Raw genomic sequence first — 17,903 nt, 5'->3', positions numbered from 1 at the left:
GATCAGTTTTCTTAACAGGCACCTCTTTTTGTATTGCATCCAAACAGATTTTCACAAACACACAACATTAATAGACCTCAGCTGCAGAGAAAAACTCACTGAATCAAATAGTCGGATGGTCCAGTCACCTGAGGACTTACACTGTGAACATCAGGAACATTCCTTCTCCCATGTGTGTGGAAACAAGAGCCCAGACCCCCAGAAAACCACAAACCACCACTTCTTTTGTCTGCTTGACACAGTGGGAAAAAAAAAACCCTGAACAGCATATCAGACATATCCTGCAGCAGTCGGCAGCTGGGACATTAAAGAGCATTTCCACAGGTACAGGTTGAAAAAGAAAACCTTTATCAGATTTCAGCAGGAGAACATGATAAAAATAGAATGACATTCAAATATTACAGCCACAGAAAAACAGACGGTACTCGGAACACTGGACAGTCTGTTCTTGTCCATGTTTTTGACCAGCAGGGAACCAAAGGCCCTGAACAACACACACACACACACACACACACACACACACACACACACACACAGCACCGTTTCCACTGAACTGCATCCACCCACGGTCAGCACTGATGGTAATGGCAGAAACATGACTTCAATCATACGCTCATGTCCTGTCCTCTGTGCTGGACGTGTCCCACCTCTGCTGTTCAGTTAAATACAGCAGCTTCACACAGCGACACCAACGTCCTGCAGTGTGTGTTCGGCAGAACATGCCACGTCAAATATCATATTCATTTTTTTTTTTGATTGTGGCATTTGAGCCTCTTACCTCCAGAGTGATGTGAGGTCAGCACGACACACTGATAGTTGACCGTTAAGATGTTTTTTTTCCTATGCTTTATCTTTTTTTTTTTTTTTTTTTTTGCTAGTGCCGACTAAGCTTGGAGTTGTGTGTTTCTGCAGAATATACCCTTAAATTTAAAGACACAAGTGAAAGGAATTCTTACTATAGAGGGTATGCATGCGACGTCACCGCTAGTGGAAGTCACCGCGGTTCCGCCCACTGAGTGGCAGAAAGAGGGAGATGAGTGACGGCGTTGGCCTCAATACTGTCTAAACTGAAGAACAATATTTAATTAAAGCTGCAAGCAGCATTGGGCGGGACCTCGCACCGGGCATTCCGCCTCCCGTGACCGTCGACACCTCCACTCCACTCACACCTCTCCGTCCCGTCACCAGCCCCCTCCCTTTTGCATCCATCCGTTTACTCAGTCTTTTGGTGCTATTTAGAAGCCAATATGACAAACGGCCTCAGACTAGTTTTAATTTGAGGGTTTTACTTTGAAAGGCAATTTGCCGACTTCCTGTTGGAGTTAGCTCATGGCGTCCTCCTATATTTTTTGTGGTGCTCAATGTAAGGAACATTTTGGCATTGGTTTCATGTTTCTTGGACATTCCTGCTGGCCGCTAAAGAGTGCATTTTGGCACCTACAGGGTTCATTTTTGTATTTTATCAAATTTTTCGCCAGACCTGATGTATGTGCCAAATTTGGTGAGTTTTCGAGCATGTTTAGGGGGTCAAAATCCAGTTCAAAGTGGTGTTGGGAAAATAATAATAATAAACAAACAAAACACAATAGGGGCCTTGCCCTCTCAGCTTGGTCCCTAATAAAAAATGGGGCAGAGCTGTTGTGTGATTGATTGTATTTTCAGGTTCTTAAAGCAGTGGGAGCTATCGTTTTACAGACACCCAAAGACAAAGAAAAGACAAGGAGATGGATCCACAAATCCAGGAAACCAAACCTAGATCTGTGGATCCTGTTTGGTGTCAGCTAACATTCATTTATGCTGAATTTTTGGGTCCAATCAGACCTGAAATGACGTATTGTTTTGGCTAACGTTACTTCTTAGTGCAGCTCTTGGTTTCATGATCAGATCTTTCCTGGTTTTTGTCTCATTTTGTGATTGTGAACCTTGTGCTCCTACATGATTAGTAAACTAACTGAAACTGAGGCCAACCTAGTTGTACAAATACGGGGGAACTGGAGAATAAAGCTACGACGGAGTATTAGGACCACAGAAGAAAAGAAAAACACTGGTCACTACCAGAATAAAGTCATAAAATATCCATATAAAACCTGTAATTTTATGAGAATAAAGTCGAATACAAAAGAATCACAATGTTATGAGAATAAAGTCATAGTTATAAAAAAAAAAAACCCTCATAATTTAACAAAAATCTCATTCATTTATGAGATTGAAGTCGTCATATTCCAACAATAAAGCAATAATATTACAAGAATAATGTGTTAATTTAAAAACAGGTGGTGTAAATCTGCTAATTTCCCAGAATCCAGTGGTGCCCTGCTGGTCCACAGCAGTAGTATCTGTGTTGGATAAAGGACTGGATCTGAACTAGACTCAGTAAATCTGCTCAGTCCCAGTAGATCATGCATATATTCACTGGGGTCAGTCCACGGTCTACTGGAAATGACCTTTGGATCAGCTGGTTCTGGTCCTAGTTTTGGACCCTTTGGATCAGCTGGTTCTGGGCCCTAGTTTTGGAGCCTTTGGATCAGCTGGTTCTGGGTCCTAGTTTTGGAGCCTTTGGATCAGCTGGTTCTGGGCCCTAGTTTTGGAGCCTTTGGATCAGCTGGTTCTGGGTCCTAGTTTTGGAGCCTTTGGATCAGCTGGTTCTGGGCCCTAGTTTTGGAGCCTTTGGATCAGCTGGTTCTGGGCCCTAGTTTTGGACCCTTTGGATCAGCTGGTTCTGGACCCTAGTTTTGGAGCCTTTGGATCAGCTGGTTCTGGACCCTAGTTTTGGAGCCTTTGGATCAGCTGGTTCTGGACCCTAGTTTTGGACCCTTTGGATCAGCTGGTTCTGGTCCTAGTTTTGGACCCTGGTTGTCAGTCCTGATGAAACCATGTATATTAGTTTCAGGTCCAAATAGCGCTGACCCCCTCCCCCCTGGATCAGGTCTGGATCCTCCATGTGTGTCCACATGTCAGTGTTCATGGACCACTTGTTCTTTGGTAGCTCGTACAGATCCATGTCCAGTCCAACTGTCCTTCATTTAATTTCAGATTTCACATGTTCCCTTTTCTCTGGCTGTGTTTACTGCTATACTCCGTCATGTTGAACAGGTTGGTTTAAGACACTCAGTCTGATTAAGTGGGGGGGGGGGGGGGGTGACGTACTTGCATACCCTCTGTTCAGGTGCGCTCTATAGTCCAGAAAATACAGTACTTTATTCAAATTTCCTGATGTTCTGTTGGTAAGAATGAAGGTTTGTCCTGCTGCCACATTTTAGGGCAGGAATACACAGCTGATAACCATAGTTTACAGAGGCTTTTTTTTTTTCAACAGATTATAATTGTGTAATTGTTTTGTGCTTTTTGATTGAAAACTGCTGGTGTGTGTATAGTGAGTATAGTGTCAACCTAAAAACAGTATAAAAAAAAATCCTTTTCATCCAAATATTTCAGCTTGTTTCACAGTTTGTTTCTCCAGTTCCTCTGTTGAACCCTAACCCTGGGATCTTTCCCTCATCCGAACCATAAATAACATTCAGTAATTACAAATGAACATTACACACAGTTGGAAGTGCAAGTGATTAAAACACTACAACACAGAGATATCACAGATGTCGAAATGTTCATATGAAACATTTTTCTTTTCAAACAAGTTGAGATTATTTTGTTATGCATGTAAAATATCAGCATTTTATTTTGGCACTTTTTTTTTTTCAGCTGCTCATCGAAGAAAACTGTTCTAGAGGGGTCTTCTTTTTATGCATTTCCATATAAAACTATTTTAGTATCTTACACATTCACATAGACGTGTAACACTGTGCAACAAATACTTTTACAACTCCACTGTAATTGAAACTTACAGTCCTGATTGTTTTTTTTTTAACCCAGACCATAGGGCACATTGTTAAAAATTCAGTATATAATATTTAGTGACAGTCAAAGTCCCCTTCCCATATGGTGGCCCCTGTTGGAGCCAGTGGTATTTTTGTCTGTTGAGGGTGTTTTAATTAGGAGGAAAATACCTGTTAAAACACAGCTTTGTAAGGAATTCATTTTTCAGACAGGGGCAGGTGTTTACCTGCTTTACTAGTTTTTGTACAAAACAATTAAAAAACAAACAAACAAGGAAACCAGTGATGTTAAAATGTCCTTTGACTTGTATGGATCAGAGTTCTCAAAGTCATGTTCTTTCAGGTTCCACATTCAGCCTGATTTGATCTGCAGTGGGCCGAACCAGTGAAATAATAACAGAATAACCCAGAAATAATGACAACTGACAATTTTTGTCTTTGTTTTAGTGCAAAAAAAAAACCATGAAATTATGAAAATACTTACAGGGTGGGGAAGCAAAATTTACAATGAACATTTAGTTGTTTTTTCTCAGCAGACACTACGTCAGTTGTTTTGAACCCAAACATATACTGATGTCATAATCATACCTAACACTATTATCCATACCTTTTCAGAAACTTTTCCCCATATGAGTAATCAGGAAAGCAAACGTCAAAGAGTGTGTGATTTGCTGAATGCACTCGTCACACCAAAGGAGATTTCAAAAATAGTTGGAGTGTCCATAAAGACTGTTTATAATGGAAAGAAGAGAATGACTATGAGCAAAACTATTACCAGAAAGTCTGGAAGTGGAGGAAGCAACAAAAAACGTAACAAAGCTTTTATTAAAGCTCTCAAATCCAAAATCCTAAAGGATCCAACCAAATCCATGAGAAAAATGGCAATTGAAGTTGAGGTAGACAACAAGACCATTAGAAATGCAGTAAAATATGATTTGATGATTTAAATTCTCATGACTTTCAATAAACTAATTGGTCATACACTGTTTCAATCCCTGCCTCAAAATATTGTAAATTTTGCTTCCTCACCCTGTACTTTTATAAACTATCAAAAAAGAAAGTGAATAGCCTGAAAAAAGCTGAAATTTAAATTAAAAAAACTTTAAAATTTAGAAAATTTAGTACAACTTTAACAGTATTCTGCCTCCACTTCTCATTAGTCCATGTGCATTCTGGATCAGATCTACAAAGACACTAAACACTGAGGAACAGGAAGAACAGGGTTCAAATTGTGCTGAATTTGTTTTATCTGTTTTATTTATTTATCTGATTTTTGTTTGTTTGTTTTTCTCATGCCTTCTGCTGTAATGTTTTTAGTGTTTTATGTAAAGCACTTTGAATTGTCTTGTACATGAAATGTGCTGTAGAAATAAAGCTGCCTTGCCTTAATTTTCTTTAGACATTTCAGGTTCATATTTGTTCAGGTTATTCGCATTTTATTGTTATAGGATAGTTTGTAAATGTAAATATTTCCATAATTTAATGTTATTTTTTGCACTAAAACAAAGGGGGAAAAAAACTGAACTTTGTATTTGTGGAGGAAAAATGATTTTTTAGCTGATTCATTCTGTCTAAGCATTTTGTCTAAACTTTGCACTTGTCATTCTGACGATTTTTTGCTATACTGAGCAAATCAATAAACTCTAATCAAAACCAGATACTGTAGGGACATGTGATGGAACTTAGGTAAACATGTTTACGTGACCTGCACAGTATAAAGGCTCTTTGACTTCTGTGTGTCTGTGTCCAGTCTTAGCAGACTGCACCCTGTTTGACCAAACAGCGGGACTTCAGCTCTGAATCTGTGTGTTGATCATTGCTGCTTATTGTTGGTTCATTTCAATTTAAAACATAATTTTATAATAAAATTTAAAACTCTACAGGGTTATTGTGCTTCTTTCAATCTCACCGTAAAATCTAGGCCCCGACAGTATTATTTATAGACATAGTGTAAGATTATTTTTCTCACATCAAAGCAAGACGAAAATACAGAGTCATTCTTTTGTGTGGGTTCTTCTGCTGTTATTATTTGACTATAGATCAGATTGGTCTGGATGTGGAACCAGAACTAAAATGAGTTCCACAGCCTGGACTGTGGAATTTTTACACTTTGTAAATTCATCCCATGAGCCGGACTGGAACCTTTGGGGGGGTGCATTTGGTCCCCGGGACGCATGTTTGACACCCCTGTTCTACATCCTGTGTGCTCAGTTCAAATGTGTTTTTTAAAGCATTTGCAGAATGTTTTTTGTGCGTATTTGTTTTGCTGCTGAAACGTGTGAGTGTGGGTTGTGCATAAGTACACTTAAATGTCACTGGTGCCTCTCATCTTTGTTTGGCTGCTACAGCGTCTCTTCTTCATCGTCCCATCCTTGTTTGGCTGCTACAGCGTCTCTTCTTCATCGTCTCATCCTTGTTTGGCTGCTACAGCGTCTCTTCTTCATCATCTCATCCTTGTTGGCTGCTACAGCGTCTCTTCTTCATCATCTCATCCTTGTTTGGCTGCTACAGCGTCTCTTCTTCATCGTCTCATCCTTGTTTGGCTGCTACAGCGTCTCTTCTTCATCATCTCATCCTTGTTTGGCTGCTACAGCGTCTCTTCTTCATCATCTCATCCTTGTTTGGCTGCTACAGCGTCTCTTCTTCATCGTCTCATCCTTGTTTGGCTGCTACAGCGTCTCTTCATCGTCTTCTTCTGCTGCTCTGGTGTGTGGAAGTGTCAGTGTTTCCTTTAAGGAGATGTCGTCCACCCTCTTGGGGCCGCTGTCCTCCGGCTCCTCTGGGATGGATAAGTCTGAGTTACTGATCACGTATCCCGGCAGCGTGGCGTGCACGCTGATCGCGGACGGTCTCGTTTGACTCGTGACCAGTGTGGTTGAGCGGGTGGAAGGACCGCCCCCCGCCAGGTGGGAGTGGCTACTGGCGCTGTGGTTGTTGTTGAGACCAACCACAACTGATCCATAACGGTAGCTGCCGCAGACCACCGGCCCCTCCCACTCCAACGCCAGGTTCCAACGCGTCCACGTTTTCTTGATCTCTGTCTGAACCTGAGGGGGTGGAAGAAAAAGCATCATGTCAGCTGATGTGTTGGCACCGGAGTATACTAGAATCATACTGAGGATTAAAAAAGATCTGCCGACATAAAAGTCATAATCTGACAGTAATATTTTGACAAAAAATTTAACTATTAAAAGTACAATGTGACAAAATATTCATAATTTTACAAGGATCAACTAATATTTGGAGAATCCAGCCACTGGTCAGTGCAGTGGCCCAAAGGTGCAACAGCCCAAAAACATTATCCATATAAGAAAAAAAAGAGAATTGACCAAAAAATATACACTACAAGGAAAAAAAGAGAACAGCCCAAAAAATTATCAACTATAGGAAAAAAAAAACATCATCCACCTTTTGAATTACGGGGGTGCTGTTTACCCAAAAGGACTCTTACTTTAAAATTACGGCCACCACTTAAAAATAAAAGCATAGGTTGAAAATTTTTAAGATAAGTTTTTGGGCTGTTGCTCCTCTGGGCCACCGTAGCTTAGTCCATGTCCTAGTCTGTCAAATTACCTGTGCATATAATCTATTTTGGAAATTCAATTCCTAAATTTACAGAATTCTATCATTATTATCATAGATTTGTCAGGATTAATTATTGTTGAATTCATTTCTAAGGATACAAAACAAACATTCCTCAGTTAAAAATTCCTAATCAGAGGGAACAGGTTGATATGCATGTGATGAGTTTCAGGTACTTACATATAGGCACTGACTGACATTAGAATTAATATGAATACTCGACCTTATTAACGTGCCATCTCAGAGGGGATCAGCTACAGCCAAAATGAATGAGCCTCACTGATCTGGTTTTAATTAAGTTATTACTGATGAAGTAGAAATCCAATTATCATATATATATATATATATATATATATATATATATATATATATATATATATATATATATATATATATATATATATAGTCATACACTCCTGATCAAGATCTTAAGACCAGTTGAAAAATTGCAAGAGTTCATATTTTGCACTGTTGGATCTTAAGATGGTTCTAAGTAGAGTTTCAAAATGCAGAAGAAGAAATGGGAGTGAGACAAAAAAAAAAAAATTGACCAAGGAGTTTATTGAAAACAACAATTAAACTGAAACAGGCTGTTCATCAGCTGATCAGAAGTTTAAGACCACAGCCTTTAACCCTTTGATGCATGAATTATGAGAACCTCAGTCAAGATTTTTTTTCCTGAGTGTTTTTATTCCTCTTTAGGCATGAAAAAAAAAACAATGTGATTGAAATTTCTTTAATGAGCGTATTTTTTTATGGAATTACAAAAATGTCCACTCAGCTGGACACCATGTGTTTAATTTTAGAAGCGAAGAAACATGTATTTAAAACACAACTGCAGAAAGTGATAAACTGTGAAAACTATGAAATAAAAACATTTTAATGCAGATGCTAATCTGATGTTTAGTCACATTTTAACATACTCTAATATTAGTTTTTACTCACTTCATGGAGATAATACGCAAAAAAAAAGCAACAACTTTTTGTTCAAGAAAACCGTTACAGTCTAATAATGAGAAATTGATTTACACTCAAACATGTTAGTGCAGATCAGGTTTATCAAGAACAGTAAAGTTACAGTCATGGTCTGAATGTCAGTGTATGAGCTGGTGTATGAGTGTCCACGGTGTCGGCTGATAAGCAAATATAACAAAACCCATGAATATACAAGAGGACAGCTGGAGAAGAACTGTCCACTGGAGTGACCAGTATGCATGAAAGGGTTAAAAGCCAAAATCTGTGCAAAAATGTGGATTTAATGTCATTTTCTGTCAGGTATTCACACTGTCATGACCTCCTGAAGGAAAGTTTTTCTCTCTTTGAACATGGTCGGATTGTTGCGCTGCATAAGCAAGGACTCTACCAACGCGCCATCACTGCTGAGGCTGGACACAGTAACACAGTCATTTGGAATTCCTTAAAACATCCTGAGGGTTATGGAACAAAAAAGTCAAGTGGTAGACCTGAAAAAAATGTCACCGGCACTGAGCAGGAGAATCCGATTGGCTGTCTGTCAAAACACAGGACAATCCTGGACACAAATTAAGGCTGTTACTGGAGCGACTGCAGCCCAAGAACCATCAGACGACATCTGCCAGAGAAGGGCTTTAAGAACATTGTTAGAGCTCGAGCGGTCAAGGCGCGTTTAAAAACGAGCTTGGACCCAGGTGCTGTAGCAAACAGTACTTCTTTTTATTTATTTTCTCAGGCGACTCCAAAATACACAACCTTCACCATCAACCTACCAACACTAAATGACCCACATATATACAAAAGTGCACTGTGCACCTGACTAGAATACACCATTTATCACAGGAGAAACAAAAATATATACACTTAACTATAACGTTTTTTTACCCTTTAACAAACACTCATAAAATACACTATTTACAAATATTAACACAAACCAAATACCCAGAAACAACACTATACAAACACATATATACATATTTACATTTAACCTGACACCAAACACCCCTCCTTCAACCTCCCGTGTGTGCTTTAAATAGTGCCCAAGCCCCCCGGGAATTCTTTTAGCTGGACACCCTGCCGGAAACGGAAGCCCACATACGGTAAGTTAGCGTCTACAAACCTATTTCCCACACTATTCTAAAAATAACACTGGTACGTTAACTTTATACAACATCACAACTGCTGTACACTTTTAACAATTAACATGTGCCGTCTTTATGAAATGCACAGAAACAGTGAAGAGGAGCGCAGCGCACACGGCTCGTCATCCCTTGGCGGACCCGCTCCACCACAGCATTACACGACAAACAATATTCAATGAAGATCTCAGTTTAAACCATGTGTGTATACTTCTGTGATGTGCAAGTTACAGTTCACTGCCACAGTCATTCGATACACCGACTATAATCAATAATGAACGTAACGGCGGCCCATCGTTACAAACATAAAACGTCTTCAAAGGCCTCGTCTCCATCAACACCACAAAACTGCCCCTTTGGACTCTGACAGAGACACCAGACATGGGACACGGAAAGGTGGAAGAAAGTTTTATTCTCTGATGAGAAAAAATTGAACCTGGATGGTCCTGATGGCTTCTAATGTTACTGACATGACAAGGAGATCCCACTGCAGAAGTTTTCTCGGTGGTCTCACAGTGGAGGGGGCATTTCCATCAGGATCTGGGTGCTTTTTCCTTCAGTGGAACAGTGGAGCTTCAGGTCGTGCAGAGGCGTCAAACAGCAGCTGGTTTTGTGCAGATGTTTCAGGGGTCCTGGTCTGAGCGGGAAGGACTGGGTTTACAAACAGGACAACAGGCGGGCTGGATCCCCCCTCTCTGTGGTGTCTGCTGGATGGCCGGGTCTGGGGGCCCTCTGGGTCGGTCCCTGATCCTTGGAGGGGGGGCGGTTGTGGTTGCATGTGTGTGTTCTTCACCTCAGTCTGTTTGCCTGGTTCACTCTGTCACAGCAGATGAATGTGAACAACTGATGTGGTGTGGTTTTGTTTCTGGTATTATTTGTTATAGGTATTATTTGTGCGAACGTGGTATTCAATATTTTGTTCGTGCTTTCTTATATTCTTCATTTCATGGGTCTTATGTATTTCATTGTTGTGTTTTGTTTGTTTTTTTTGTAGTTTTGTTTGCTTTGTTTTTTCTGTCTCTTCTGCCCAGTTTACTCAGCTCTGGTTGTAGTTATTGTTTCCATTATAATTGTCTCCATGGTTGTTACTGTTTGTATTGTTGATACTTTCTTGTGAGGGTCTTCTCCACCTTCTTCTCTCTTGTTCTCTCCCCTTCTTCTACCCCCACCCCCACCCCCCATGTCAGGTCCGGCATCGAAGTGTGGTTCAACAAAACTCATCATAAACACAGTAGAATATCAAAGGGCGCTTCATATACTTTATGAAGTTACCCTTGGCAAAGCAAATGTGTTCAGCACCAAAAGGAACCAGACTACCATTCTGCTGTTAGGACGCTGGACAAGACAAGTAGGGAAAAAAAAAAAGTAGTGTGAGATACTCCCTGGTAAAATGTCCAAATAAAAGAGGATACACAAGCAAAGGTGTCAGAAAAATGGGCAATGATGACTGGGAGTACAGCTGGTGTGGGCTGCTGCCTTATCGGTACAGACAGCTGAGCCCATAAAGAAAAAAAAAACAAAACAGGACAACGCTGCAGTTCACAAGGACCACCTGACAAAGGACTGATACAGAGGAAGAACGTCACTGTCGGACCATCCTGTGAGTTCCCCTGATCTAAATCCAGCTGAGAACATTTGGGGGTGGATGGCGGGGGAAGTTGACACAAACGGACATGAGTTTCATCAGTTCCAGACGGTGGATTCCAAATGTCTGTCTGACGATGGTGTGCTGCCACAGGCCTTGCTTATGCAGCTCGACAATCCGACCATCGTATTGATTTTAAAATATGAATGTTTGTTTTTAAAGCTTTAAATGGTCTGGCTCCTCCCTGTTTCTCTGAGATTTGAACGTTCTCCGCCCCAGCAGAGCGCTCCCATCGTCCTCTCAGATGGTTGTGGATGTCCCCAGGTCCACATACAAACAGTGGGCTGAGCGTTCATTTACTGTTGCCGCTCCAAAACTGTGGAAGTCGTTGCTTCCTGACTTGTGAGTCCTCACTGACCTGAACCTGTTCAAGTCCAGGTTAAAGACTCAGCTGTTCAGACTGGCTTTGACCCTACTACTGAGACACTATTAGGTTTGAATCTGTGCTCTCCTTTATCACTGTGTGTTGTGTCCTAGTGTTGTATGCATATTTATGGTACTTGATTAACATGTTTTTTTTTTTATCTTTTAATGTAATCATGCTTTTACATTTAAAGCACTTTGGGCTTCTTTATGTTGTTGTGAAGTGCTACAGAAATAAACTTTGACTGATTGAAAGAGAGAAAGCTCTTTTTCAGTAGGAGGTCATGACAGTGTGAATACCTGACAGAAAATGACCTTAAATCCATATTTTTGCACAGATTTGGACTTTTAAAGGCTGTGGTCTTAAACTTCTGATCAGCTGATGAACAGCCTGTTTCAGTTTAATTGTTGTTTTCAATAAATTGCTTACTCTATTTTTTTTGTTTCACTCTGTGACGGAGCATCCGCTTTACTGAGTGTGGACAGTGTGCACTCACACACACACACACACACACACACACAGTTTCCTGTAGTTCGTACGAGGGTGCACACTTGTCCGTTCTACACACCAACATACACACACATTCAACATTCATGCTTGACGCTCACCACACACTCTGCTTCCTGCAGACTGACCCCGAGCTGGCCAAACAGGGGCGCAGCTAGTGCCGCCGTCTAATAAAGGGGGCGCCGGGCGGGAAAATGGTCACCTGACCATTTAATTGGTGATTTCCACTTCTTAGGGTTATTTCTCTCTGGTACAGAGTGGTTTGTGATATACTCAGTGCCAATGAAAACCCAACACTTGAATGTGTTTCATTGTTCCTGAGCTGCATCAGTATGTTTCAGTTTCACCTGTAGAAGATAATCCCAGACAATTTCTTAACAACCTGAGACGGGTTGAGCTATTGTCACGCTTGAATGAACTTGTCTGCATTCATAAGACTTGTTTTTCTCATTGCTCAGCAATGAACTGGTCAACTGAAGGAACTGTGGTCAGTTCAGGAGTGCTCATGTTCTGTATATAAAGGCAAACTGAAAAGCATGAAAATCATTTGCAGTAACTCAGTGATGCCCAGACTGACACGTGACCACAGATGCCATGCTATGGGCTCCTGGAGGCCGGAATCTCTGCTCGGCAGGTGGTGCCGTTTTGGATGCAACAGAGGCATGAAGAAACTGGACAACTGCAGACAGACCTGGACCTGGACCAGCACCTGTGACCACGCCACAGCAGGACCGCTACACTGAGCTGCAGAACCTCCAGGACCGCTGTGGGACTGTTGGTTTTGGGGGTCCTTGAGTTTCTTTCTTTATCCTTATTTTTTGTCAACAAATTTGGATGTGATTTTTTATTTTTACTGTACAGAAATGGCCTATGATTAATTCCAAAGAGCTTATGGAATAAAAATCCTCATCGATTTAAAAAAATATAAGAATCTTCAAGTGTTGTGTTTTCATTGGCACTGAGTATAAATATAGAGTGGGAATGTTAAAGAGAGTATTTTTCTTTATTTCCCTTGTGTTTTGATGCGTCTTCTTCTCGTGATTTTCTGAGGAGAAATCACGGTTGTGTAATTGATTGCTGTGGGTCATGCCCAGTGGGAGGGGCTTTTCCCCGTGTATGTCGGCCATTTTGGCTTTGTTGAGTGAGTCTGACAGCTGACAGCACACTGTGGGTGTTTGTCAGGCTACAAAGAAGTTTAGACTTTTCGTTTCTTTTTTCCGTGAACTCATGTAAATAGCTGTCACTGTTTGGGAGAACTGGAATAAAAAAGCCTTCAAAGGAAGACCTTCATCTTTTTTTTGTTTTACTTCGACTAGCCATATTATTAAGTTTACAAGTTGAGCCACACTACACACTCCCATTTCTTCTTTTTGCATTTTGAAACTCTACTTAGAACCTTCTTTAGATGCAACAGTGCAAAATGGAAATTCTTGCAGTTTTTCAAATGGTCTTAACATGTTGATCAGGAGTGTATATTCAGTAACACATTACAGTATGTTAAGTCAGACATTATACATAGTTTTTATTAGTTTTATTTTTTTTTTCTTAATGCTTAGTTTTAGTAGTAATTTTAGTTTTATTGTCATCGTATTCAAATAAATCCCAGACAGGACTCTGCTGCTTTCTCCCAACTTTAGTCTCCATGTTTCCAGGTAGAGTGGGGACCAGAAGACGACTGGAAACCACAAGTGAACACAAGTGACGGAGCAAAAAGTGTCGTATGGTGACAGCAGCTAAAATTGCTTGAGCGAAATGAAATGATTTTGTATCGATCCATCATTGACAAAGACAAAAACAAAAGGAATTTTATCCATAATTTTTATATGTTTGTTAGTTTTGTAAACACACAATACAGTTTCAGTTAGTTATCTTTTTTTTTCCTTTTAATTATAGTTTTTATTTATTTCAGTTAACAAAAATATTTTTACAATTCTAGTTTTTGTCATTTTGTTAGTTTTCGTTAACGATAATAACCTTGGTCCATAACACATTAAATCACTTTCCACAGATAGATACATGAATCTGTTTTAGCCATGAAACCACAAATGTCCATTTGAGTCCAAAGTACAGTTCACTGTCAGGGCTTCCAATGGTTTCTTCCATTTCAACATTATCATACCATAGTTTGTCTACTCTTGTCCAAATGTGGACACTTGTGAAGGTGAAATCACAACATACTGGCACACAATACAGTTTCAGTTAGTTATTGTTTTTTTTTTTTCTTTTAATTATAGTTTGTATTTATTTCAGTTAACAAAAATGTTTTTTCAATTCTAGTTTTCATCGTTTTGTTAGTTTTCGTTAACGGTAATAACTTTGCCGCACCGTACCTCACCTACCACCACAGTCTAACAGGCTTCTGCCCTGTGCCTGCGAGACAGCTTTTCACTTAAATGAGAAATAGCATCACAATTGATCGTGGCACAAGATCTCGTAACACCCCTAGAATACAGTAATAATTTTCTAAGTCTATCGTATTAAACTGAACCACAATTGTTGCCCCATAGGATCAAATACTTTCTTCATTTCTGTATTTGTGCATTATTTGATCAGTTTTATTTTGACACACACAAAACACACACAACACACTCACCTCTCCATTGCAGAAACAGTAGATAATGGACACAAAGAAACCCTGAAAACAGATCAGACATCCAGTGAAATGCTTTTCAAAAACTAAATAGCAACAGCAATACTACTAGCAATAACATAGTAATTCTGTTTTTTTCACACAACACGTAAACGGTTTGAAACTACTGAGCTGTAGCACCACTTCTTCTGGTTTACATGTCAACAATGGCTGAGGTGACACTGAAGCGTCACTGTGTGCCCCAATGTATACTAGTCAACATTTGCTAGGGATCAGTTTTATATTTGCACAATAATTGATGTAGTATAATATTTTGGGTGACTTCATATATTGTGTGTGTACTTTGGCTAGTCATGTAAAGAAAAATGGACCAAAAGGTAAAAAAACATAAATTTTTATTGCACTTTCAGGCAAAAGGGTGATACAACCCTAGAAATTAGAGTTCACACCAATTACTCTTCCAAATTTGTTTTCACTGAAACCACTCAGAATGTTCTGAAACACATACGGTGTGATGTCAATAATGTGTGTGGCCACCATCCGCATCCGCAGGCTGTACTCCACTGGGAAAATAAACTGTCAAGTTTCCAGAATTACACCCCCGAATATAGCAAAGTTATAGTCCTGATCCATAGCAAATGTTGACTAGTGTATGTTGAATAAACAAAGGCAAACATATTTAAGTTTTCAAGGTTTTGGTTTCGCAGGCTTGTAAATCTGCCCTAAGGCCTCTAGAGTCATCGTGTAAGTATTCTCTCAAGATCCACGACAAGAAAAGGCGAGCATTCCATCACTGCTCAATTTTGTCCAAATATAAGACCTTAAGCTTCATAAATGGAATCATGTATACAAACGTGTGTCTGTTGTTTAAGGTTATCCATAGTTCCGCTGCTCCTCCCTTGAAAAGGTTTATTTCTTTAAGTTCTGGAAAAACAACTCGAAGTACTCGATCAACAGCACGTGGCGAATGCAGGATTCCAAGACACAAAACAGCATTTGCAAATTCTGCATTCTCATGTGTGGCCATGCGGCAGTGGATCACATGACCAACAGAACTACGAACAATTACAAACTATCACACATTCTCCCACATGGTGAAAAAGCAGCTCCTCTCAAACCAAACCTGTAGATATAATGTAATCAGGGCTGGGCAAGTTAACACGTTATTACCGCGTTAACGCATTTATTAAATAATGCCGACAATTTTTTTTTTTTCTCACATTAATGCCGTTTTATTCTAACTCCTATTCTTCTGCTCGTGTGCGTGTAGCGATTAGCAGCAGATAGACAACAGGTTTATCAAGAAATCCGGACGCCCAAAACTTCTGTCCAAATCTGTTCCTGTAGACTCACTGTAAAACTGACACATACAAACAAAATCTGTCTGAGTTCTGTTCACTGCCTTAGTACATTTACATGGCATTATACATTTAAACTGACTCTGTAAAGCCCTTTGAGATAACCTTGTTGTGATATTGGGCTATACAAATAAAGTTGAATTGAATTGAATTGAATTTAAATGAATGGGAAAAAGATCGCTATCTCGATGCTAACTTGAATGGGAAAATCCACAGACACGCTAACGATTAGCATTTACAGATTAATTTAAGATTTACAACGTCTTTTTATCCAGCAACAAAGGTTCACATCAGAGATATTTGATACTATTCATTCTTACAACAACTGAACATAAAATACTCACAGACAAATGTTTTTGGGGCCATACAAACAGAGTGAAAGAAACGCGTCTGTTAGTTCCTTCTTATGTCTGAACTGACTACAGGAACACCGCAAGGACAAAACATATGTTAGTGCAACTTATTCCGACCACTAGAGGGCCCCCTTTGTTTACTTTTAACAGTTGAACATCACATATTATTGTTTTTATTAGTATTAGTACTTATCAGTGGGCTTAAGACTCCTGTCAATCACTCACAACAGGAAATAAACTGGTGTGGACATAAACATGTGTAACAGTAGCGGTCTGTTCCATGGACATTTTCATGTTAAATGTCTTCAGATGGTGGGGGGGAGAAGAAGCACTGACATGTGGAGTTATTTTTATCATCAGAGTACTTCCAGTCTGAAATATCACTGAAAGGAAATACATGCTGTTGATGCTGGCAACCCCCCCCCCCCCAATAACTAAGCGATTAATCGCAGAAACCCACGTGATTAATTGTGATTAAAAATTTTAATTGCTGTCCAGCACTAAATGTAATGTGATGTAAACATGTTCAGAGTGTGTGTGACAGACTGCAGTGGGGTGAATAAGAGTGAACGGTTGGATGTGAATGAATATTTTACACAGATGGAGTTATAAATATGCATTTTTTACAGTTTTTACTGTTTTAGTTTTTATTAATGTCTGTTTTTTAATGATAGCATCAGCCTGCCCAGGGACTACAGGTGGAAACTAGAAGCACTCGGAGAGCGCAGACCTCCGCCAAGGCTGATCAGTGGCCCCCCCCGTGGGCCCCCCCATGCCAAGGAGGTTATGTTTTTGCCAGGGTTTGTCTGTCTGTCTGTCTGTTTGTCCGTTAGTGTGCAACATAACTCAAAAAGTTATGGACAGATTTTGATGAAATTTTCTGGTCTGCACCCCCCCCCCCCCCCCCCCCCCCCCCGTGGGCCCCCCTATCCCCGATCACCAACAAAATTTAATCATTTCTTCCTTATCCCATTTCCAACAAACCCTGAAAATTTCATCAAAATCTGTCCATAACTTTTTGAGTTATGTTGCACACTAACGGACACACAAACAGACAGACAGACAAACCCTGGCAAAAACAGAACCTCCTTGGCGGAGGTAATTAACACTAGTGCTAGAACCTGGAACACTCCATCTGTCCTTTTTAAGGTTAATATTTATTGTGCTTTGTCCCCGTCTAAATAAATAAATAAGATGAAAAATGAAAAAAAAAAAAAAAATTTAGTTGAGAATAAGAAATGGGTCATTGCAATTCGATGACCCAAAAAACTTCAGAATCCGATTAGAAAGTACGTTTGTGTGTAGCCGGCATCTCTGGGACGAGGATTACCAGGGGAACATCAGCGGTACTGGGAAGGGAATCAAGAGGTTAAAAGTACGGAAAACTCCACCGTGATTTGCTTGGAAGAATCGGGGGGCGTCTTGTCGAGAAAGCATATATGTTTGTGCTGCTGCTCGTACGGGATCCGAAGTTCGCGGTGGTCTGACGGAGAGCCAGAGCGGCGTTGTCTGAGCTGTGGCACCAGATGCATCAGACGCCATTTTTAGGTTGTGGTTCTG

The 17,903-nt window shown here is 40.1% G+C and overlaps 1 protein-coding gene across 1 annotated transcript in view; it reads right to left on the bottom strand.

The window, feature by feature from the left end:
* Positions 1-6,488: 6,488 nt before the first annotated feature.
* The window catches only part of pth2ra (parathyroid hormone 2 receptor a), a 149,646-nt gene continuing 138,231 nt past the window's right edge, over positions 6,489-17,903 (bottom strand). The window contains exons 12-13 of the mRNA XM_030124038.1: positions 14,636-14,677; positions 6,489-6,880 (exon numbers count right to left, since the gene is read on the bottom strand). Of these exons, the coding sequence (XP_029979898.1) occupies positions 6,503-6,880; positions 14,636-14,677 (420 nt within the window). The 3' untranslated portion in view covers positions 6,489-6,502. The remainder of the gene's footprint in view (positions 6,881-14,635; positions 14,678-17,903) is intronic.

The sequence above is a fragment of the Sphaeramia orbicularis genome, chromosome 21 (assembly GCF_902148855.1).
Source record: "Sphaeramia orbicularis chromosome 21, fSphaOr1.1, whole genome shotgun sequence".
NCBI lineage: Eukaryota > Metazoa > Chordata > Actinopteri > Kurtiformes > Apogonidae > Sphaeramia > Sphaeramia orbicularis.
Note: the sequence above shows the minus strand (reverse complement) of the source record. Positions and strands in the feature narration are given on the sequence as shown.